The 26,177-nt window shown below is 39.7% G+C and overlaps 1 protein-coding gene across 1 annotated transcript in view; it reads left to right on the top strand.

The window, feature by feature from the left end:
* Window positions 1–26,177, top strand: part of LOC124266750 (phenylacetaldehyde reductase-like) — a 40,482-nt gene that overhangs the window by 873 nt on the left and 13,432 nt on the right. Inside the window, 4 exon segments of the mRNA XM_046701537.1 lie at window positions 23,399–23,600; window positions 23,993–24,174; window positions 24,452–24,583; window positions 26,076–26,161. Coding sequence (XP_046557493.1) covers window positions 23,399–23,600; window positions 23,993–24,174; window positions 24,452–24,583; window positions 26,076–26,161 — 602 coding nt within the window.

The raw sequence follows: 26,177 nt of genomic DNA, 5'->3' as shown, positions 1-26,177 counted from the left end.
TGTAAGACATGTGAAAACGCTTACAAAGGGTCAAAGTCGGGATTCGGGCCTCCCTGAAAATTTTGACAGATGGTCTTTCGTCTTGTGTCACAAACTCATTGTGCGTGTTAAAAAGCGATTCCTAGATTTTCTATAGCTTTCTAGCGCCACTCGCTGTTGACAAATTTGGTTATTTTGTGAGGTAGGGTTTACTTGGGGACACCCCAGCATCGTCCACTGTTTGACATACAGCGGAGTTGCAAACAGAAGCTGGGAAATGGTATTTCACAAGCCTTTGTCTCGCTTCATCGATAGGGCTTTGTCCGGCGTTTGCGTGCTCAGACCCTCTCGCTCCCTCATAGCCCCCTCTCTCTTGTTTATTGCTAATAGGGGGTGTAGTTTTAGAGCCAGCAAGCCTGGAAACGCCGTGTCATTGTTGGGGGTCGTCACTCAGTTGTGTAAGACTTGTCAAATTCAACCTGGCATTGCCAGTATCTAGTTTCTCCTGTTGCCTTGGCTACGAGAGCCTGTGGTTTCTCTCCAGTGGTTGAGAATGAGATTCACAGTTGCGATCTACACTGAGATAAAGTTCATGGGATGTTTGGAATAGTTGGATTGCAGTTAGGCTCTCCAAGCCTTGTCTGGGGGGACTAGCATGAGGCATGAAAACTGACACTCCTCTGCACACAGTGCTGGGGCCAGTTCTTTGTAGTGTTGAAGTTGAAGTGATGTATGCTCTTAAAAGTTATCTTGAATAGACAAATGAAATGTATTTACCAAAAAATTAAACATTTCATTGAGGAATTTATATATTTTTCAATGGAAAGATATAAAATGACACCTTCACACAAGCATGTCACTTTTATCAGACAGAAGTACAAGGTACAATATTTTAAGGAATGTTAAGTTGCTATTTGTAGAAGTTTTAATGAAATGTTAACTTAGACACACGTGACTTCCACTACAATTGTCACTGATTGTCAGTCATATTCAGTGTGGCAAATTATACATCATGATCAATTTGCAGTTTAACCTTGATTCAAAACTGTATGTATTCCCAGTATTTAGTCACTTATCTGCCCATCATACTGTTGGTAATGTTGGAAGGGTGTGATTCAGTGTTAGCTGTACAGGATCATGTGACAGCAGCTGAGCCATCCCGACTAGGTAGTTTACAGCCACCTCAGTGAGATGTGCAACTCATGAGTCATTGACATATGCTGTATTAACAATGCTGATGCATCACCAATATGGCTTACTGGATGAGCAAGGTTGTGTTTATCACATTATAATCTAGATATGTCAGTTGTTGTAATTGTATGGAGTAAATACTATCACTTCAAGGAAATGAAAGGAGGAAATCTGACTACACAGTGTTAACACACCTGGAAATTTTCAGTATCGTAATGGGTTATTTGATCCCAATCAACATACCTGTCCATAATGTTGTGCCAATTTATACTGTCTTTCAACAATGTTCCTTATCACATGTATGGGTATAACATTCACTTGCTTGGATACACATTTATCTGTTGATATAACTACAAAAGTGTCTAAACTTGCTATAAACATCTGCCCAAGCATGAAGCAAGGATTTAATGTGTGTTCCATGGAGATTACATTGTTGTTATATTTTGAATGATTTTGAAGGAACACTGTGGCATATTCCTTTTTATATTGTACAAGTGTACAGTTATATTTTTCATGTAGTCTGTGTAATGGAGACAATAATATTACATGGTCAACCCATAGCAGCAACTTTGAGGGCATATTTTGACATTACATTGATAAAATGTTAATATGGATCAGCTGGGCTTAAGAGCAATGCTCTGTTTCTCAACCATATTACTAAAAAATACAGGGTGTCATTCTGAAAGGTCAGAATAGGTCCCCAGTACCCAATTAGGGTTGAGGAAGACGTGTGATACCAGTGATGGTGATGATTGATTGTGTCATCATACCCTGATGGTGGCTTTGTCTAACCTAGATTAGTTACAGACTGCCATATATGGAAACCTGCTATATTCCTGTGTAGGGGTGAAACTGTATACCGCAGTATTAGTAGAACTAATGTGTTTTCTATCTAGTCATAAGAATGAAAGTTTTGGCTGTGGTCAATTTTCTGCATTATGATCATATCTCGTATACCAAACCGAAATGGACCGAAGGCTTTGTAGCACAATATGTACCATACTGTGGTAAGAGCATACCGTTTCCCCCTATTCCTGTGTTCAACCTCTTCAACATACATGCACACATGACCCGTGAAGGTCCGAGTTAGAATATTGATCTTCAGTAACCCATGCTTGTCGTAAGAGGCGACTAACAGGATTGGGTGGTCAAACTCGCTGACTTGGTTGACACATGTCATTAGTTCCCAATTGCACAGATCGATACTCATGCTGTTGATCACTGGATTGTCTGGTCCAGACTCGATTATTTACAGACTGCCGTCATATAGCTGGAATTTTGCTGAGTGTGGTGTAAAACTAAACTCACTCACTCACATGCACGGTCTATGTTATACATCTGTAGTATTGCTACAGCACATCATTAAATATGAAACAGAACATAACGCTAACTTGAAGGTACTTCAGAGCTATGGCTATATGACATCAGCAACATATTTGCCTCATTTAACCCAAGTCAACACCCAATATTTACAAGCCTTCATAATTCTTGCTAGTAAGCTGTCTTCAGTTGCCTAAATTGTCCTGATGACAAGTATAAATCCAATCATGGTTGTTGTCAGTAGTGAGAATCATTTGAGGGCTATTTTTTTAACTAGTTCTTCAATTTTATGTTACGAATTAGAACTAAATAAAAGTGAAAGGAAATCTAAGCACTTTTGTTTTGTCCAAGCATTACTAGCTACAAACGCTGAGAACTAATGAAATAACATGGAACAAGGCCTATAGTTACATCTCCCATCCCACACATAAGGAAGCCACATCTCCCAATTCTCACACATAAGGAATCCACATCTCCCACGCCTCGCATAAGGAAGCCACATCTCCCACACCTCACATAAGGAACCCACATCTCCCACCCCCACACACAAGGAAGCCACATCTCCCATCCCACACACAAGGAAGCCACATCTCCAACCCCGCACACAAGGAAGCCACCTTCGCACACATGTGGAAGCCACATCTCCAACCCCACACATAAGGAAGCCACATCTCCCAACCCTCACATACGGAAGCCACATCTCCCACCACCTCACAAGGAAGCCACATCTCTCAACCCTCACACAAGGAAGCCACATCTCCAACTCCACGCATAAGGAAGCCACATATCCAACCCTCGCATAAGGAAGCCACATCTCCCAACCCTCACATAAGGAAGCCAAACACTGAGAGTGAAATAACATGGAACAGTGCCTGTAGTCACATCTCCCACCCCAAACATAAGGAAGACACTTCCCCCACTCCCATAATAAATGAAACCATCTACTACATCTCACATGAAAGTAAACCATAGACATCATCTCGCATGAAAATAAATCATCTACTTCATCTCGCATGAAAATAAACCATCTACTTCATCTCGCATGAAAGAAACCATCAACTTCATCTCACATGAAAGTAACCATCTACTTCATCTAACATGAAAGCAAACCATCGACATCATCTCACATGAAAGTAAACCATCAACATTATCTAACATGAAAGTAAACCATCTACTTCATCACACATGAAAGTAAACCATTTACTTCATCTAACATGAAAGTAAACCATCTACTTCATCTCATATGAAAGTAAACCATTGACATCTCGCATGAAATAAACCATCTACTTCATCTCACATAAATAAACCATCTACTACATCTCGCATGAAAGTAAACCATCAACATCATCTAACATGAAAGTACACCATTGTCATCATCTCACATGAAAGTAAACCATCTACTTCATCTCACATGAAAGTACCCGCCGTGATGTTGCTGCAATATTGCTAAAAGCGGCGTAAAACCAAACTCAGTCAGTCAGTCAGTCACATGAAAGTAACCATCAACATCATCTAACATGAAAGTAAACCATTGACATCATCTCGCATGAAAGTAAACCATCTACTTCATCTCGCATGAAAGTAAACCATCTACTTCATCTAACATGAAAGTAACCATCTACTTCATCACACATGAAAGTAAACCATTGACATCTCACATGAAAGTAAACCAGGGCGGTGGGGTAGCCTAGTGGTTAAAGCGTTGGCTCGTCACGCCTAAGACCCGGGTTCGAATCCCCACATGGGTACAATGTGTGAAGCCCATTTCTGGTGTCCCCCGCCGTGATGTTGCTGGAATATTGCTAAAAGCGGCGTAAAACTAAACTCAGTCAGTCAGTGAAAGTAAACCATCTACTTCATCTCACATGAAAGTAAACCATCTACTTCATCACACATGAAAGTAAACCATTGACATCTCACATGAAAATAAACCATATACTTCATCTAACATGAAAGTAAACCATCTACTTCATCTCACATGAAAGTAAACCATTGACATCATCTCACATGAAAATAAACCATCTACTTGATCTAACATGAAAATAAACCATCTACTACATCTCACATGAAAATAAACAATCTACTTCATCTCACATGAAAATAAACCATCTACTTCATCTCATATGAAAATAAACCATCTACTTCATCTCACATGAAAATAAACCATCTCATAAAACAGCCATTTCCCAGCCACACAAAGAAGCCATGTTCCCAACCCACATGTTTAGTAAGCAATCTCCCCCCATCTCTGCCCTTAAATAAACCATCTGCGCCACCCCTACATACATACGCTGTCTTTCTCATCACCACATGGAAGAAAACAATCTACCCCACCACACACGAAAGTAAACCAGCCATCTGCCCCACTCTCATATGAAATATGCAAACTGCACCAGTCCCTCAGCAGTGACAATTCTTCCTTACACAGGGTTTTAAGGGAAGCAGAAAAGCACATCCAGAATGCACAGAATTGACAAGAAAGATTTTAATCCATTCTGAAAGACACATATGTAATAATCATTATGCCAAAGTCTTGCCAAGAAACATGAATGCCCTGTAATTATCAAATCTTACTGTTCAGTCCACTATTCACAGGGTCTTTATATTTCCTGAAGGGCCCTGAAATCAATGATTGGGAGTTTTTGTGACACCAAGTATTGTACATCAAGGTACAACCCTGGACCAACACATGAGCAATGTTTGCCTTACATCCTCTCAGCCCATGGTGCATGTATCTCTCCATGGTGTATTGTAATGTGATAGCTCAGGGAAGGCTAGATACAGGCTTGCTACTGTTGTGGAGATAAAGAACAGATAGACATAGCTGGCAAGTGGAAGTTTATTTGGTTCATGAGTCATTTGATTTCAAGTTTGGAAACTCCTATTTCAAATATTTGAGATATGTGTGCAGCTGATATCCTAATCATATGCCAATATGAAACAACATTTCTCGTGATGATTGTCTGTTTACAACTACATATCCTTGGCTTGTTATCGTGATTGTGTTCATTATATCACAGGGGGTGAGATGTTATCAAGCAATGTATTCATGCAAAGTGTCATGTAGGATTACAGTTAGTACTTGCTGAATCCCTGGTCACACTGATTTCATGAGCAGGATATGATAAAGTGTCAGTAAGAATTTTCTGTGTAATGGAATGTGTGTGCAGATTAATATAGTATGATATATAGTGTATGGGGGAATTGTGTGGAAGGAATGTGTGTACAGATTTATATCATATGGTATATAGTGTATGGGGAAATTGTGTGTAAAGGTGTATGGGGTGTATAAGAATATAGTGTGCAAAAGGAATATAGTAGTCTAGTATTGTTCAAGTTAGGGACCTCCCATAGACAAATGTATTGAATACAGAACATTGGTAAATACAAGAAAACCTAAACAAAACCTCTTCTTTAGAGAATGTTTTGCAACAGACAGAATCCTAGTATTAATACACATTCAGTTCCACAACAGTGATTGATTCCTGATTTTGATGTTATGTTTATGTTACAGGACCACACTGTTATAATGCCCCCAGTGTAAAAATAATAATATCTCACAATGTTGTTGTGTTGTACTTCATAATCACATAGCTTGAACAGTGTCATGTTAATCACAGAAGCAAGGTTAAGTTTCATTGAAGAACAGTATTCTATTAAGATACAATGTTTCAATATGCAGTAAAATGCCATTATTTGGATATGTGTATTTCTAGTTATGTGTATTGATTCAGTGAATGAGCATTGAGATACTGATCTGGGATACTGGCCCTGAAGGCCTGGCATGCTAATAATAATACTCTCAGCACAGTTTAATCCAGTGATAGCTGATGGTGGACTTAGTGGTCAGGGAGGTTTGATATGAGTTGCCTTTATGAATTATTAATGTCTAAGGGGGAACTTGTGTGAGCTTACTCCATTGTTTAATGTCTGAAATATCAGCCTACAGCTGGTCCAGATGGTAGAGATGATTATATTATGGGGTGTGTTAGGTTAGGAGGCCATGTGATTCATTGTGAAGACTGTGTTTGGCCCTCTAACCATCTTGTGTTGGTTGCAGTTGCTTTCCTGTAGACTAACGCTTAGTCGCTGATTATATATAATTTTGATTGTAACAAATGAACCCATTTAAATTGAAAAGGAGCTTCAGGGAGACCAGAAATTCAGAACCTGGGGAAATATAGACTTGCTTCATTTAGGGCTTTAGCATTGCAGGGAGGGCTAGGCTGTAGGGAAAATAGTATGGTTCAGGGGCTGCGAGACTGACTAGCTTTCCTGATGTATTGTTTCATATACAGGGTTCGAAATACCCCATATATTAGCGTGCCATGGCGTGGTAAATATCGAAATGGCACGGATAAAAAATGTTCTCGGTGCCCTTATGGCATGCCTAAGTTTTTAGAGACATAACACACCTTTGGACTCTTAATAACCAAACAAAACACTTATGCAAAAACATTTATTGACTTTATCGCCCAGGAAATCACTGGAATTATGATGGTTCATGTAAAGAAATCTGGTTGTTTTTTCATTTAGAGTGTTAGGAGTACTGATAGTTCAGTTATTGAAGAGGAAATTGTGTATGTTAGATATATAGAAAAAAGTGAACCTCTCACACAATTCTTAGCTATTAAAGGTGTTGGGAAAGCAGAACAAATGAAACATAAGAAAGCCATCTTAAACAGAAGACATATCAGTGATAACAGAAAACTGGTTACATTTGTTGTTTTCTGACAATAAATTTCCAAAGATCATCATCTTTGCTACAGTCATTTATTCTAAAAAACATGTGGGCACACCTGATTTCTGAAAGGCACACCTAAAATATTTACCTGGTGCCCTAAGGCACACTTAGAAAAAAAGTATTTCTATGCCTGATATACATATTATTCCAATAGCGTTTCACTCTATTGTTATTTGACACTCTGTATTTCTGATAAGCCTTTCTTTGCACAGAATATTCAGAGTGTTAAACTATTTATTAGATTTTTACGCCTTATCACAATACCATGGTTATGATGCTAATTCACAGGAAGTCAAGTATCCAGGATGTGTAATTGTTACATCACAGTCAACACTTACAACTATATTACTGTAGCCTGTTAATCTAGTTAATCTGATGTTATGAGCAGTAATCTATGTTATGGTGTTGTGACATACGCAATGGTATTGTCAATGCGTGGTGTATTCGTCAACTGGGGAATTAGCTCATAATTAAGATGAAGTGTGCGTTGATGAAGACGAAGGCATAGTTGAGTTCAAACGTATTTAGTACATGACAAACCAATACACAAGACATGAGCGAGGTGAGCGGAGTACCTGCTCAACCCCAGGGCGTTTCCTACGAGCGGCATTATCCTGCTTGTGGTCATCCCAACAGACAGTCCAAATACCGAACTCGTACTCCTTCACTGTCTAGATGGGAGCATACTAAGTATATATACAGTTTTTGACAACAATGGACAGGCGACGACTCATCAATGGACAGACAGAAAAACAATAGCACTTCCTTGACCAGTTGATGTGATGGCAGACACGGCCAAGGGGGATTACCAATGAAGGTTATAAATGTCTTATACAATAATTAATGGGCTGACAAGTCAATTTACAATGCGGTAGTGATAAGGATGTACAGTAGTGATTAAAAATACAGCTTAGCGTCATATATATATTACAATAAAGTCTCGCATGTCTTGAGTACATAGTTTTGGACTTTTTAAATATTTGGACGATGGCTGTTCTGAATTGGTCCCTATAACAGTATCATGCACCATGTCCACCTAATCGGAGGTTCGATCAGTCTAACATGAGGTTAGACAGCAGTAATGCTTGATGAGACGCAATAGTGCATAAGCAAACATCCTATCATAGTAGTTATCTGTCATTGCCAGCACTCTTTAAGGCAGAAGAACATCAGTACTTGGTGAAAACATTGGATTGGTACCACATAGACTACTATTCACCTTTCTTGGTCCATTTTATCAGTGATGTAAGGTAGTGGTGGTCCGATTAATTGAAATAATCGAATATTGGTCGCAATGACAAAACGACCAAGCAATCGATCATGTTTTCTCATAATCGAACACAAACAATTTTGGACCACTTGTTTGCAATAACAATATTTTTCAAAAGGTTGACTTTGTCTCGACTACTCTCGACATTACATAAGCACTACAAGCTCGTTCCAAGTCATGATTAAGTTTATCTTAACAACTCCAGGAAATGTATGTTCCTAACACACTCGTCATCCTTTAAAGATGTGAAATTTGCAAATGCATTTTGTGCAATTTGCAAAAAAAACCGAGAGAACTACGTTTTTTCTTTATTTTTCCAGGAAAATTTGATAAATGACGCTAACCAATTATTTTCGATGATTGATCGGTTGTAATGAACCAATCATCAATTATGAGATTTACACCAATTCCCAACACTAATGTAAGGTCTGAAGTCAGCAGTGTATGCACTACTTTGTAACATTCTTGGTTCATTTTAACAGTGAATCCTACAGTTAATCCTATATTTCTTATTTGATGTAATAAAATTTCAAATTCTTATAATTATGATTCATGATACTTTGGGCTAACACTTTGGCCTAAGCATATTCTTATTTAAAGCTTCAACAATTCATGCCGATTTACCTCTGAACTTTAGAGCATTTCATATGTGAAAAATAGAACACTTCCCCTATTTTCATGGAAATTGTAGCTGTTAAAGGATGAACTATGTTGCCATAGTGGCACTCCTTCTCTCTGTGAAATGATTCTGGCCTGTAGTTGTTTATTGCGGTTGGTGGTGACTGATAGTACATCATTTTGGCTGTTTCCAGTGATGATTGACTTCCTGTGCCAAGTGTCCACCTTTATCTGGCCTGGAGTGCCACGGACTGACACATGACCTTCAACTTGTGAGCGTGTGTAATGTATATGTGCATCATGTCAGGGTACAATAAATACAATACATATGCACTTGCTACATTAGTTTTATTTTAAAATATCCTGTCCTACATGTCTTGGACTGCCTCCGTGGTGTAGTGATTAGAGCGTCCGCCCGGAGATCGGACGGTCGTGGGTCCGATCCCCATCAGCGTCATACCAAAAGATGTTAAAATATGGTGCTTGTTGGTCCCTGCCTGGCGCTCGGCATTAATGGGTACACCTAGTTGCGGGTACAGCAACATGCAGTAAACTTGGACAAAGTACTATCTGTTCCAGTCCACCCAGCTGTGAATGGGTACCTCGTAAGGGTGGGAAAGCCACGATAACTTTGTGCGCCTAGTGGCTGCAACTCCCCAGGGAGTTGAGATTGGTAATACGACTGCTGTTGAGAATGACATCCAGTGATCGAGGGAAAAACAAAGCGCCTTTGAGCAGCTGAGCTGGATATCAGCGCTATACAAGTGTTAGTATGATGATGATGATGATGATGATGATGATGATGACAACAAGGACTGGTCGGCTCGGAGTCAGCATAAAGTGTCTAAGTGGGGTATTCATGCTTACCTGCGGCATGGTATCTCAGTGAACTAGCACTATAAAACCAGCTTGTCTGGGCTAGTACAAGTAGCCACCCATACACACACATGCATGTCATCATATGCATATGAATGAAATTCTTAAGTACGACGTTAAACCAGATTTCACCTCACCTACATGTCCTATCTCGATGGTATTCATCTGAAGGAGAAACTGCTTGCCTGCTAGAGTCGTTTTGAAAAGCAATGTATGTCTGTTTGGCTCTGAAGTTGTAAATCCAGCAAAGTATCTATGGAAAGAGTTGATAAGGAGGTTTTGGTTTGTCGACTTTTGTGTGGCAATGTTTATAAATACTGCTTGTACAGTGTATCAATGTTATTTCTTGCTGTTTGCTGACTGTCACATCAGCGCCGGTGTTTCATGTTTCTTGAACATGATTCCTACTTGTTGACTACCAATGGATTCCGGACCTTCCTGCAGAGCCATCATGTCATAAGACACAATATGAACACGATACACAATACATATGCTTAGATTGCTTTATTGATTATGACCTTTGTGACTTCTTGTTTATCCATTCGTGGATAAAACTGACTAAATGTGGAATCTGGTGCTTACATTGTAACCTGGCTGGTATTGCATCATCCTAATCATGTAGGTTTGATTGCTGCTCATTACTGATACTCACTCACTTGTGAATACGCACAGGCAGTGTTCCCAGTGGTTTTGAAAATTACCGGCGGCTTATGCGGACAGGGTTTTGAAGATTCCGGCTGAACTAGTTTTTATCCGGAGGGAGAAAATAATCAGTATTCATAACGATATACTGTTAATAAATGGGAAAGATTTCCGCCTGTAACCCGTATTTTTTAAAATCATTCTATGCCTAAGAATATAGGCCTATGTTTTTTTCTAAAAAGCCTATATCTAATCCTAAACCCTAACCCTAAACCTACCCCCAAACCAAACCCTAAACCTAACCCCAAACCTAACCCTAAACCCTCGAAATAATCCTAATAAATAGAATACATTTCAAGCGGGGGTTACGGGTGGAACTCTTACCAATAAATGTGTTGAAAAGTGTGCTGTGTGTTGCTTGTTTTTCGAGAATATGTTCATTAGACCTACATTACAATTATCAATTCGATGCCATGCTGAGAATCAGAAAATGAAAGCGGTCCAACTAAATTCAATAAATGTGTTCAGAATGTCATTAAATAAATTGAATAAACTGATAAATAAAATCAACAACAGCATTCATAAAAGTTGCCAAACGTACATATAAATTACTATTTCCGTCTTTTTGTGCGATCATGTGCTGCCTCAATCTTCACGCTCAGACACGATGTTTAATGCATGAAGCATATTTGTCACAGGTCATAACGTAGCACGATACGTCCAATAAGTTCCATAATTTATGTATAGGTAGCGATTTCTTGCTTAATGCGTTCAGAATACCATTGTTTTACCCAAAACTTTCGTCAAAATCTAAAGGTTTTCGTTTACAAGGACAGTATCCATTGCTGTAATATTATTGGCTGCCTTAGGTCACGTGCCTGATTTTAACCAATCACAATTCCTATAGCAGACTGTGGCGAAAAAGCGTCATTAGAAACCAATCTTTATCCAATAAAATCGCTTCTTACAACTGTGAAAATACTCTCAGCAAGGTTACAGTGATATTGATGTTCAAACCTGCCATTAAGCGAATCGCCTTGCATGTTATTCATACAGTGTTCACGAATAGCGTCTGACCCTCTGACAAATCCGACAGATTCGCCAACGGTCCGACAACGGTCCGATAGAAATCTACAACCCGCCGGCCCCAGTTTCTGACTGTATATTTCACAATGACTTTGACTGAAGTTGTTATATGTGACATGTGACACTTGTTTGCTGTTTATAAATCTTATAATAATTTCAGTGCCAATATAAGAAATATTAAATCTGAAATGTGTGTTTAATTTTATTCTATGGGTCCTGTGAATTTTCAATGGGTCAGACAGACATCTGAAACTTACAGGACCGAAAGTCCTGTTACTTTGAAACACCATTCGTGAACACTGTTCATATGAGGCTTCAAAACCGGAGGTATTTTCCATTGTTAGTGGCAAGCCACTGATATCGGGAAATGGGCGACCATACATATTATTTAAGATATCTTTTTATAATAATTTTCCCATTACGTAAATATGAAAATATAAAAAAAAGGCACGGGGATATTATGACATGTCACAAATTGAAAAACATCGCCATATTTTTCTGTACCCTTAACCACTGGATTAGATGTTTGACTTTCATTTTGCTTCCTATTTCTCCCCGAAAAGAACCCTGTCAGTGTACGCTGTTTTTTACTACAGGAAGCCATTTTTTTACTAAGAGCATAAAGATTACCAAGTGGTACGGCTATAAATAGATAGCGGGAAGGACAGTGTCAATGGCAATGTGCGAATGTCTGTATCAACCACGCACATGGCATGGCTTGATCTGCATATGCTCAGTGTGCTAGAGTCTATATTTAGATGTGCCAAGACATTAACTGCAATTAAATTTACCGATAAAAGGCAACTTTAAGCAATACAAAATTTACCGGCGGCAGCTACCGACGGCAGTTGAAAATACTGGATCATCACAATATTTATCGGTAAAAAAACGGTAATTACCAGAGAACGAGAACACTGACAGGTTCTGTGACTAGGTTCTGAATACATGAAGACCTGGGTTGGTCTTCAGTGATTGTTGTGAGGAGGCGACTAAAGGTAATTGGGTGGTCGGGCTCACTGACTTGACAAGTGCGCTTCATATCCAAAATGTGTCGGTAAGCGTACATAGCATCAAACACTGGATTGTCTGGTCCAGTTGTGAGTATCCATATACAGCTGTCATATAGCTGGAATATTACTGAGTGTCTGTTGGGGGCGTGGGGGTGGTTGTTAAACAACAAACAAACACACTCCACAGAAAAACTATAAGCATCTGTGTATTTCAGGCAGCAACTAGAGCAGTCTCTGTGCTGCTTCTGCTGCATACCATGCATTCAAACAAGGTTATTCAGTTGTCATTCATGAGATAACGTGCAAACCTCTTCATGTGTTCTTTGTTTTGCAAGTTGTATTTATGGACTATTTGAGATGTGTGGTTGTCAGTGTTGGGACTGACAACCGACAAATGATAGCAGTGTGTGGAATGTAGCAGCGTTCCAAGCTGGACCTCACCTGTGACATTCTTATGTTAATGAACACATTCCTTCGTTTAGTAATGTCACTGATGTCACCTGATGCAATATCTCTATTGGTTAAAAACTATTGATCACCAGGTATCCATCCATTCATGAACATTTACTGTAAGAAAACCAAGTTCTATGGATGCTTCTTTAGACCAAATACAATAAATGTTGTGGTTCCGATTACACCTCTTTAAAATTTAGGGCAGGTAGGGTTTTTTTTGTACATTTTTTTTAGAAGTAAAGAACAAACTAATAACACATTTATCAATGTCTAATTGTTTATTCAATCAAGCTTGCGGCCATCATGTCAGTTTCCTCTATCAGAATGACCGATGTCCTTTGGTGCAAGAAAAAAACAATGGTATCTGAAAGCTTATTTTATTCATACAGCTTAAAAAATATAGGGTCGGCACCAGAATTCAAGGGTCGGTCGGGTAATCAGAACCATTTTTTTCTTTAGGCCTTATTGCAATGAGTGCGATGTTTCGGTTCAGGTACCAACACTGTGATCAAGCAAAACATCACTTGCACTCATTGCAATAAAGAAGTTGACTATCCATAGAACTTGGTTTTCCTTCATCTTCACAACTTCTAAAATGCCTCTCAAAGACGCATTTACTGTGTCTGAAAGTTTGATGATACAGTTTACTAAGTGTCTTTTTTTGCTGAATTAGTTTAATCCAATCTGGTAGAAATGTTCCCTTTTCACACAAGTATACAGTCACCTGATGTGATTCAGTGCTAAATGGAAATCTGTAATTGAATTTTTATTTAGCTGGTGTGTTATACATGCCATGAATGTCTGGACAGGATCCTCTCACTAAATTCTTGATATGAAGAGAGAGCAGATGTACAGGGATGAATGCCATGTTAAAGAGTGTACAATATATTACTTATGGCAAGGACTTACTAAGTATTCCAGACTAATTGCCCTTGGCAGACAAAGGTATTTTTTTTCTTATATATTCACTGTCATAAGGGGATTCAAGGGGATTTTAATTTTCCATTCAATGCTAATATGTTCATCCAAACATTGAATCTTGTTCATGATTATTGGTCCTTTCATCAGGTCACTCGGACCTGTTGACCTACACCAGTTGTTACAATAATAACATGACTTCGCAAATGTTTAGTTTAATTTTTGGAATTGTCACTGACTTCACTCTTGAGGCAAATTATTGGCCACTGGGCACAATCCATGATATAATACTACTTAAAGAGATATATGGAATATTCAACTAAACAGATTCATTTCTCTTAATAATTTCTTTTTTCTTGATAATTATTTGTTAACATCAGATAGCATCATCTTCAGTGGTGTGGACATTTTAGGTATTGGCTTAGTATGGTTAGTAAGATATAGCATTTCCCATGTCTAGAATTCCGAAAGGTCAATGAAATTATGATGGTCTGCGTCAGACTGGCAAGGTCGGTCAGGTTAATGGAACCATGCTATTTTTACAGACTTTTCCAAGAGACCCAAGGAAACTACATGATTGTAGGGTTTAGTCAGCATCCTTTACAGATGTACTACTGCCAAATGTGTGATTGTATGGCTAAGTAATTGAGCAATAATTTTTATATTTTTTTTCAGCAAGTTAGTAATTGGCATTAGACAATAAGCACAAGTAGCTAGTTCCTTCGCAATCAGGGCCAATCCTGCACAGGAAAGAAAACACTTGCATCTAGCAGTGTCTAATAAGGAAGATAAACCCTGCACACAATACTAGGCCCTGACAGCCCCTTGTGATAAAAGCGTTAGCTTGGTTTTCATTCGATGCCTCAAGATATATATGGTAAAGTCAAGTAGTGAAACAATTAGTTCACATTACACAGTTCACATACTTTAGTCTAGTCTGTTCCCACATCAAAGTACTTGCAACATGCAGTGCGAGTTTTGTGACAACACACTGTATTGTAGTCAGTGGAGTGAAGTCCACAGTACAGTCTGGGTACTCTGGGCTGCCTTCCAATGGCCAGTGTGTAGAGTTTGGAACCACCTTAATAACAAACATCAATCGCTTTCTACCACTTCTGTTAATGTTCTGAACTATGGTCGATGTGTAACTACTGTTAATAAGTACAGTTAATGGGGGTGTTTGGGTAGCCTAGTGGTTAAAGCGTTTGCTCGTCATGCCGAAGACCCGGGTTAGATTCACCACATGGGTACAATGTGTGAAGCCCATTTTCTTGTGTCACCTTCTGTGATATTGCTGGAATATTGCTAAAAGGGGCGTAAAACCAAATTCACTCACTCTCTACAAAGTAATGTTATTTGCCTCATTGTTATTTAATGCAGAGTTTTTGGAGACTCTTTCACTCAGTCAACATTTAGTGCATGTACATTATGTCTTTCGAAAACATGTTGAGCATGTTTTTCAAGAAGCGATTTGTGAATAAGTAAGATAAAATTTAGGATTATTTTCAAACTTAAAAGGATGAACTAGTTCCAAATCATGACCTGTGATTTCATAGATTACTGAGAATTCACTGTACATACTGTACTTAGATCCAACACTTTCGAACAACTGTCAAGACACAGGAGGTATCACAACAGTCCAGACACAAGTGACACTGTTCAACAACACACTATACACAGGAGATGCTTTACTTGCAGATTCGCAACAGCCCCCAGCACAGGGAATGCTTACTTGCATATTCACAAATAGCTCAGACTCAGATGATGTCGCATGTGCTCAACATTGGAAAAGGATTATGGCAGGGTCACAGTATCCTCCTCCCACATGGGAGAAGCACTATGACTGGGTGACAATATGCCTGGTGATGTTTCCAGTACATTAGCTGTTCCTGAAATTGTGTAGAAAAATGAATTTTAGATCTCATGGTTTGAATTAAACATATACTGAATTACCATGACAACATGTCTTATAATGCAGGTATATTGGCATCCTGCCTGGCATGTCCTGTCCTGGACATAGATTGAGTGCAAATCACATTACGACATGTAAAAGCTCTCCAAAATTGCTGTAACGCCATTGATTTCCTTTGGATAACATCCCCTTGGCAACAAATCACAGCTTTCCTGGTGTGACTACCTTTCCAAATTGAGTGGGTATTTTCCCCCATGGGCATTTTATACCGAGGCTGGCAAAGCAGCTTCATGCATATTGTACTGCAGCACTCTGCCCACGTGAAAGACCATCACAAGCTATGTCTCTTATCCTGGTGGTGGATTAAGGCGCATCAACTCTAAAAGCTGATGTGATGACCGTGTCTTACCATAATGTCATTGATAATGTCACACATAATGATCATTGTGGCTGTCAGTTATTAGCTCATGATGGCTCCGTGAAACATGTAACATTCTATGAAACAAGTTTGGAATGCAGAGTTCTTTGTCGTTAATGTTCTGGAAGTGCATTTCATTAATAAGGATCTCTCTGATTGCTGTTTATGAGCAGATGGACCATGCTTTGGTTATACTTGTGACTTTAACGTGTAGCCAGATCTGATGCATTTCTTTAATATTTTTAAGTGGTGGTTTAATATTTCCTATTGGTATGTGTAAGGACGCTGACTGTGCCCGCGCTCCTTCCGTATGTGATGCTGATGTCAGGAAGATGGGCCTGAGCTGGCTGGTATTGATTGATCTATTGGCAATATGTTCTGTCTGAGCATGTGCAGCCTGGTTCTTTGGTGTGCAGGTGTTAAAGAGGACATGATGACATGCTTCGGGCAGCTTGTGCCACACGGTTCATCGGCTCACTGATCAAACCAACATCAGGGAGCTTGGGTTCCGTCAATAATCTTAGGCTTCATGGAGGAAGTGGGTTTGAAAAGGACAACATCAAAGTAATGTTGAGATATTTTATTGTGATGGAAATGTTATGGAAGATAAATCCATTCTGCCAAAGCTGCAGAGTTTTTGATAAATATATTCCTTTGCATTTTTATGATCAGTTTGTTGGAGGATTTAATCATTGCAGATAACTTTCTCTGGTCTCTAAGTATTGGATGTAAGTATTGTTCTTTGCAAAACAATGCTCACAACAGCCTTTGTGTTTTCAGTATACCACTACTGCAAATTTTGTTGGAATACTAAGACATCTGAACTTTGCCAATGTAAAATTACACTATTCTCTTATTTGTCATTACGGATATAAAGCACATTAACTATTGTGTACTGGGTATGTAATGTAATATTACACTGATTTTGGGTTCGATTTTGAATATTAAACCTCAGAAATCTTCTTAATTAGTCCATGATCAGTATGCACAGTACCAGTTCAGAAAGTTAGAAACGCTATGTAAAAGATGACTTTATATCATCATGTATTCTGGACTGCGATGTGCTGATGCTAGTAATGTGGTAATGGTCTTTGTACTTCCAAAGGTTTCCAAAGGTTTCCAAAGGTTTTCACAACATGTTCTGTAATGGACAATTTTTTTAAACATAGTTAACATGTTTATCAATCATATCAAAGGCAAAGGGACTCAACAATGGAAATATGACATCCTTCATCATCATACAAATGAATGTTAGCTTTTTGTGATAATATCTCTAAGACCCTTTGAGGTATTTTTTGTTCAAATTGTAACGTGAATATACACTACTCATGATATCATGATAGATCATGATTTACGCAGCTACATGATTGCTTGTAACCTTTACAGTGTTACAGAGATAGTCTATCTTGTGAATATGATATGGAATTTCCTGAATTGGAAATGTTATAATGATTTACAGCTACTTTGTTTCCCAAGTTGACCACACTTGAAGCAGCGTGGTACTTGGTGAGGTCCAATACCAACATGTGTAGTAGTAGGGGTCCAACAGCAGCATGTGGGTAGTAGCATACATCCAACAGCAGCTTGTGGGTAGTAGCATACATCCAACAGCAGCTTGTGGGTAGTAGCATACATCCAACAGCAGCTTGTGGGTAGTAGCATACTTCCAACAGCAGCATGTGGGTAGTAGCATACTTTCAACAGCAGCATGTGGGTAGTAGCATACTTTCAACAGCAGCATGTGGGTAGTAACATACATCCAACAGCAGCATGTGGGTAGTAGCATAGTAGCATACATCCAGCAGCAGCATGTGGATAGTAGCATACATTCAAAAGCAGCTTGTGGGTAGTAGCGTACATCCTACAGCAGCTTGTGGGTAGTAGCATACACTCAACAGCAACATGTGGGTGGTAGCATACATCCAACAGCAACATGTGGGTAGTAGCATACATCCAACAGCAGCTTGTGGGTAGTAGCGTACATCCAACAGTAACATGTGGGTAGTAGCATACATCCAACAGCAGCTTGTAGGTAGTAGCATACATCCAACAGCAGCTTGTGGGTAGTAGCATACATCCAACAGCAGCTTGTGGGTAGTAGCATACATCCAACAGCAGCTTGTGGTAGTAGCATACATCCAGCAGCAACTTGTGGTAGTAACATACATCCAGCAGCAACTTGTGGTAGTAGCATACATCCAGCAGCAACTTGTGGTAGTAGCATACATCCAACAGCAGCTTGTGGTAGCAGCATACATCCAGCAGCAGCTTGTGATAGTAACATACATCCAGCAGCAACTTGTGGGTAGTAGCGTACGTCCAACAGTAACATGTGGGTAGCAGCATACATCCAACAGCAACTTGTGTGTGGGTAGTAGCATACATCCAACAGCAGCTTGTGGGTAGTAACATACATCCAACAGCAACAGACATACACAGCAGCAACTTGGGTAGTAGCATACATCCAACAGCAGCTTGTGGTGGCATACATAGTAGCAGCAGCTTGTGGTAGTAGCATACATCCAAGCAGCCTTGTGGTAGTAGCATACATCCAACAGCAGCTTGTGGTAGTAGCATACATCCAGCAGCAACTTGTGGTAGTAACATACATCCAGCAGCAACTTGTGGTAGTAGCATACATCCAGCAGCAACTTGTGGTAGTAGCATACATCCAACAGCAGCTTGTGGTAGCAGCATACATCCAGCAGCAGCTTGTGATAGTAACATACATCCAGCAGCAACTTGTGGGTAGTAGCGTACGTCCAACAGTAACATGTGGGTAGCAGCATACATCCAACAGCAACTTGTGGGTAGTAGCATACATCCAACAGCAGCTTGTGGGTAGTGACATACATCCAACAGCAGCTTGTGGGTAGTAGCATACATCCAACAGCAGCTTGTGGTAGTGACATACATCAAGCAGCAACTTGTGGTAGCAGCATACATCCAACAGCAACTTGTGGTAGTGGCATACATCCAACAGCAACTTGTGGTAGTGACATACATCCATCAGCAACTTGTGGTAGTAGCATACATCCAGCAGCAGCTTGTGGTAGTAGCATACATCCAGGAGCAACTTGTGGTAGCAGCATACATCCAGCAGCAACTTGTGGTAGTGACATACATCCAGCAGCAACTTGTGGTAGTAGCATACATCCAGCAGCAGCTTGTGGTAGCAGCATACATCCAGCAGCAACTTGTGGTAGTGACATACATCCAGCAGCAGCTTGTGGTAGTAGCATACATCCAGCAGGTGCTTGTGGTAGCAGCATACATCCAGCAGCAACTTCTGGTAGTAGCATACATCCAGCAGCAACTTGTGGTAGCAGCATACATCCAGCAGCAACTTGTGGTAGTGACATACATCCAGCAGCAGCTTGTGGTAGTAGCATCAGTGTTTCCGGTGAGTTTCGAATTTACCAGTCCATGGGACTGGTAAGCCTCAAATATACCAGTCCCTTATTATTTTCACCAGTCCACTTCTTTTCCATGTTAAATAAAGATAACAACAAGAATGTGTGTGTGTGTTTGTGTTTCATTTTTAACTCTTTCAACACCAGTCAACCAGAGGCATTTACTGCCGTGACACCGAGTTCCCAGAGACCCTGAGGTCATAGATGAAGCCTATGTTTATGAAGGAAGTTATAAGCTTGTAAAACGTTATTGCTACTACATCCCATACACCATTTAAAAGATCTAATCCTACTGTTGATAAATATGAAGTTTATTTTTATAATATTATTCAAATAATACAACTACAACTTAAATAAATGTATTTTTGAATGAAAATGCAAGCTTACATTTATAACGTCCAGATAAACCACTAAAAAAGCAAAAACTATGGCGCATTTTTCCATTTGTGACATGTGATAACATGTCCGTGCCTTTTCTTTTATATTTTCATTTTTACGCCATCAGAAAATTATTATTAAAAAGATTTCTTAAATAATATGTATGGTCGCCTATTTCCGATATCTGTGGCTTTCCGCCGGTAACATGACATAACAACGGAAAATACCTCCCGCTGGCTTTCAGATGCATAACATGCGCGGCGTGAATCGCTTTGATGTCGGGCATCGCTCAAAGCTCTCATGGCTCTGAACATCAACAATATCACTGTACCCTTGCCAAGAGTATTTTCACAGTTGTAAGAAGCGCATTTTATTGGATAAAGATTGGTTTCTAATGACGCTTTTCGCCACAGTCTGCTATAAGGGTCGTGGTTGGTCAAAATCGACACGTGACCTAAGGCAGCCAATCATATTACGGTAATGGATACCGCCCTCGCTAACTAAAACCTTCAGATTTAGACAAAAGTTTTGGGTAAAATAATGCTATTCTGAACATATTAAGCAAGAAATCGCTACCTGTAACGTGAATTATGGAACTTATTGGACGATCGTGCTAGGTTATGACCTGTGACAAAAATGCTTCATGTATATATTTTCGCATTAAACATCGTGTCGGTCCGTGAAGATTGAGGCGGCGAGAGCGAGATGTCACTGGTCAGTGACTTGACTTACATTACATGATCGCACAAAAGATGGAAATAGTAATTTTATATGTACGTTTGACAACTTTTATGAATGTTGTTGTTGATTTTATTCATTAGTTTATTCAATTTATTTAATGAATTCCTCGAAACATCGTTACTTTGCTCTTTGACAATGTTATTGTAGACCCGCTGCCGAAGCATGTGTCCGAGAATCGTTGTTTTCAAGCACAGGGGCTTGTAACGCTAAAACCTGCCATCAAGGCATATACTATCACTGACGGGTCTTAGTACTGTACTAAGACCCGTCAGTGATAGTATATGCCTTGATGGCAGTTTTTAGCGTTACAAGCCTAAGACCCCGTCAGTGATAGTATATGCCTTGATGGCAGTTTTTAGCGTTACAAGCCCCTGTGTTTTCAAGAACATTGCGAAAAATAGTTTATAATTTTAATTCTGCTGATAATATATGATAAATTGAAATTTAATAAGTGTTTTCAGACATTGTGAAATGTGATAGATTTGATATATGAATCAAAAGTCAGGTAGGTTCCTAAAATTATGTCTCATTTTGACGTGACTACTGCCTGGCCGATTTATCGGCCTCCGGTATCTGGGGACTCATAACGTTGTGGCCGATTATTCGGCCTGCGGTGTTGAATGGGTTAATATGTCCATTCCCCATCGTCAGTAAAGCTGTCTTACTATTGGCCCCGATAGAGTATTGAAATCTGATGCATTATAACCTCACGCCAAAATGCTCTCGCCTGATCGAGGCTAAGCGAGACGTCCAGCCAATGACAATAATCGCTGGGACTGTTACTAAAAATAGACACGGAATTCCTTACACGTATCGCATATGGTGCAGATCGAATTTACATGGAAGTTTCCTTTATCTAACAGTTGCTGGTAATTTGTATTGCCAATTTGGAGGAAATGATTTAACCGGGTGTATTTATTGCCGGTCCCCAGGACTTGTTTGCCATAAATATGCCGGTCCTTTGATTTTTTTACCGGTAAAATACCGGCATATGCCGGTAAACGGAAACACTGAGCATACATCCAGCAGCAGCTTGTGGTAGTGACATACATCCAGCAGCAGCTTGTGGTAGTAGCATACATCCAGCAGCAGCTTGTGGTAGTGACATACATCCAGCAGCAGCTTGTGATAGTAACATACATCCAGCAGCAACTTGTGGTAGCAGCATACATCAAACAGCAGCTTGTGGTTGTAGCATACATCCAACAGCAGCTTGTGGTACCAGCATACATCCAACAGCAGCTTGTGGTTGTAGCATACATCCAGCAGCAACTTGTGGTTGCAGCATACATCCAACAGCAGCTTGTGGGTAATGGCATACATTCAACAGAGATCTAGATGTATTGCAGCTATGTTGGTGTCTCACATACTACAGTGTCATGAAGATCTAGATGTATTGCAGCTATGTTGGTGTTTCACATACTACAGTGTCATGAAGATCTAGATGTATTGCAGCTATGTTGGTGTCTCACATACTACAGTGTCATGAAGATCTAGATGTATTGCAGCTATGTTGATGTCTCACATACTACAGTGTCATGAACATCTAGATGCATTGCAGCTATGTTGGTGTCTCACATACTACAGTGTCATGAAGATCTAGATGTATTGCAGCCATGTTGGTGTCTCACATACTACAGTGTCATGAACATCTAGATGCATTGCAGCTATGTTGGTGTCTCACATATGGCAGTGTCATGAACATCTAGATGTAATGCAGCTATGTTGGTGTCTCACATACTACAGTGTCATGAAGTTCTAGATGTATTGCAGCTATGTTGGTGTCTCACATACTACAGTGTCATGAAGTTCTAGATGTAATGCAGCTATGTTGGTGTCTCACATACTACAGTGTCATGAAGTTCTAGATGTATTGCAGCTATGTTGGTGTCTCACATACTACAGTGTCATGAAGATCTAGATGTATTGCAGCTATGATTGTGTTTCACATACTACGGTGTTGTGAAGATGAGATGTATTGTATCTCTCCTGGTGTCTCACATGCTGCTGTGTTGTGACGCTGCTGCTTCCTCAGCCAGAAATGACATTGTCGATACTGTGAGATTTCTGGACAGAAACATCACAGCTGTTTGAAACACAGAAACAAGATCTGTTAGAGTATTGATTTTCTGGTAGCCATGCAACAGGAATAGCTGCAGAGCAGCAGTTTTATGGAACAGATAGAGATTTTAACTTGGATATGCAGTGGCATCTGAAAGTAAACGGGTTAAGTCTAAGAAGGTGATCAGATGTCTTGGTGAGTCTAACTAAAAAACAACTTACATGTACAAGGATATTTTGTTGTCCCAAAAAAAAAAAGAATGATACCATTTAAGCATGGGTGAAATAATCACTCAGCATTGATAGTTTGTTGGACACCATTTTTGTGAGTAGGCTACCACATTAAAACATATATTTTTCCTCTACAGTGGTGGTGGTCACCGGCGCCTCAGGCTACATTGCAACACATGTGGTAAAGCAGCTGCAAGAAGGTGGGTACCGAGTAAGGGGCACTGTGAGGAGCTTGCAGGATGAGAACAAGGTGAAGCACCTTCAGGACCTGTGTCCAGAGGCTGCACACAAACTGGAACTTGTCGAGGCTGACCTAACCAAACCAGAGTCATGGGAGGCGTAAGTGGCATTAAACATTTAACAGTGCTCAGGTTTTTGTAGCTTTTAGAATGGGCAGCACAGTAATACAATGATACATGGTGAGCTAAATCAATATGATTGGCAGCATAAGCCAGTCAGCAAGAGGGAAGGTCTGTGTTTGCAAAACTAGCTGAAACATTTAACATACTTTTAATACAGTTCTTACTTCAGACAGATGAAAGTCGTCAGTTTTGCAGTGTTTTTAAATGAACTTCACCCTTGATAAATAATGATTGGACTTAACACTGCCTCACTAACTCTGCCGACAGAAGATTAACAGTATGGGATGTGGATAAATGAATCGAATATAGAATATGTTGTCAATGGTTTTGTGTATTTGCTGAAACTGTATAATGTGTTCATGCTTCCAGGGCTGTCAAGGATGCTGAGTTTGTGATTCATGTGGCAAGCCCCTTCCCTGCCCAGAGTCCCAAGGATGAGAACGAAGTTATCCAGCCTGCAGTTGATGGGACACAGAGTGTGCTGAAAGCTTGTGTCACCACCAAAACTGTCAAAAGGGTGGTCCTCACAAGTTCTTGTGCTGCTATTTCCTGTAAGATAATCATCAAAGTATCATCAAACATTGTGTTCTCATTTCCAAAATATTTTTAGGCAGTGTAAATTACAGCAGCCAGCTTTTTTTGTAGGTCTCAATTTCTGTACAAACATAAGTTTATTAGCATGGTTACTTATCGGTTTACTCATTGGTCTCATTTAAGCATTATTGAAATAACTTTTACACTACAGCTGAATTCCAAGACGCACCTATCACCAGTCAGACTTCTGATAACTGTAGCATTGCTCTGATAACAAAGATTGTGTGTTGACAGGGGGACCATCAGCCAATGCTGACAAGGTATGCACAGAAGAGGACTGGACTGACCTGGAGAAGCTGGATGCCTATGCCAAGAGCAAGACGCTGGCAGAGAAAGCTGCTTGGGACTTCGTTAAAGAGTTGCCAGGTTTGTAGGGCTGCTCAATATAACCGGTTTACCCGTATTAACCGGTTCAGATATGAAAACGATACAATTGCGATACGCTGATAGAAAACCGATATTTTGACTTGTATTCGGAAAACTTCTTAACACTCGGAAACCTTGATGATTGTGGCAATTGTGGTAATGGTGGTGGGAATGAATGTGGTGAAAATTACATTAAATATTATCTATATTCTTATTTTGTCATGATTAAAAGTTTTTATTATAGCTTAATGAAGCATAGTGATTTTGTTGCGTTTTTGCTTTATAAATAAAACATTAACTTGATCAGTAGTAGTTTATTGTTAAAAAAACCTTCTTGCAATATATTGCAATACATATCGCAATATAAGCTTTCGCATCGCAATATATCGCAATATGAAAATTCTCTGCAATACCCACCCCTACAGGTTTGTGAGAGTTAAGGAATCACATATCATTTGCCCCTAGTACTGCCAATGAAATAAATGTTGTTTATCTCTCAGCACCTTAATTAGAGATAATGGGTCTGGGTTAGAATGAGCCTTCAGTAACCCATGCTTGTCGTGGAGAGGCTTAACTAACAGGATTGGGTGGTCAGTCTCGCTGACTTGGTTGACACATGACATCGTTTCCTAATTGCACAGATCGATGCTCATGCTGTTGATCACTGTATTGTCTGGTCCAGACTCGATTATTTACAGACCGCCGCCATATAGCTGGATTATTGCTGAGTGCGGCGTAAAACTAAACGCACTCACTATTTAGAGAAAGAAGCGATTGTGATTTTGGCAGAATGATTCCAATAGTTTAAACTAGGTCCGAAAGTGAAATGTTCCTGTTGCAATGTGATTGTCAGTTTTAAGAGTTTTGTCCAAACAACATGACCTGTAATTCAACTAACTGTTGACTTCACTTCAGTCATTATCATATATACACAACTTGTCAATAGTCCACAAATAATCACTTTACCATGGATGGGATAGTTCACAGATTTTGAGGAGTTCGAATGGTGAAATATATTGCTATCAATAACTTCCATTTATCATGTTTATCCAAACATGTTAGACATTACTTAATGACTATTACTAATTGTCAATTTAGATTACTTATATTCGATGCCAGATAGGGCAGTGGGTAGTCTAGCGGTTAAAGCATCTTCTCATAACACAGAAGACCCAGGTTCAATTACCCACATGGGTACAATGTGTGAAGCCCATTTCTGGGGTCCCAAGCCGTGATATTGCTGGAATATTGCTAAAAGGGCATTAAACTCACTCACCACCGATGCCAGTTGTCCCAGATATATCAAATGGGCTGTGGATTGGCATCCCTGCATCTTCTGTCCCACAAGTACCTTGTAGCTCAGTAGATACGAGCTCCATATTGCTTTTTGAAGGATGAATAAGTGTGAATGTATTGAATGAATATGGATTGTGGGATCTTTGAGGTTGTCATGGATATATTGAAGTGACACTTTCTGCTGTCCTGTTTCCAGACTCGGACAAGATTGAACTTGCCGTGGTGAACCCTGCCTATGTAATGGGCCCTGTTCTTCATGGATCACAGTGTACCAGTATGGAGGTAGGTGTAACACTTC

This window comes from Haliotis rubra, unplaced genomic scaffold (assembly GCF_003918875.1).
Source record: "Haliotis rubra isolate DU_JTF1 unplaced genomic scaffold, ASM391887v1 Scf128, whole genome shotgun sequence".
Classification (NCBI taxonomy): Eukaryota; Metazoa; Mollusca; class Gastropoda; order Lepetellida; family Haliotidae; genus Haliotis; species Haliotis rubra.
Note: the sequence above shows the minus strand (reverse complement) of the source record. Positions and strands in the feature narration are given on the sequence as shown.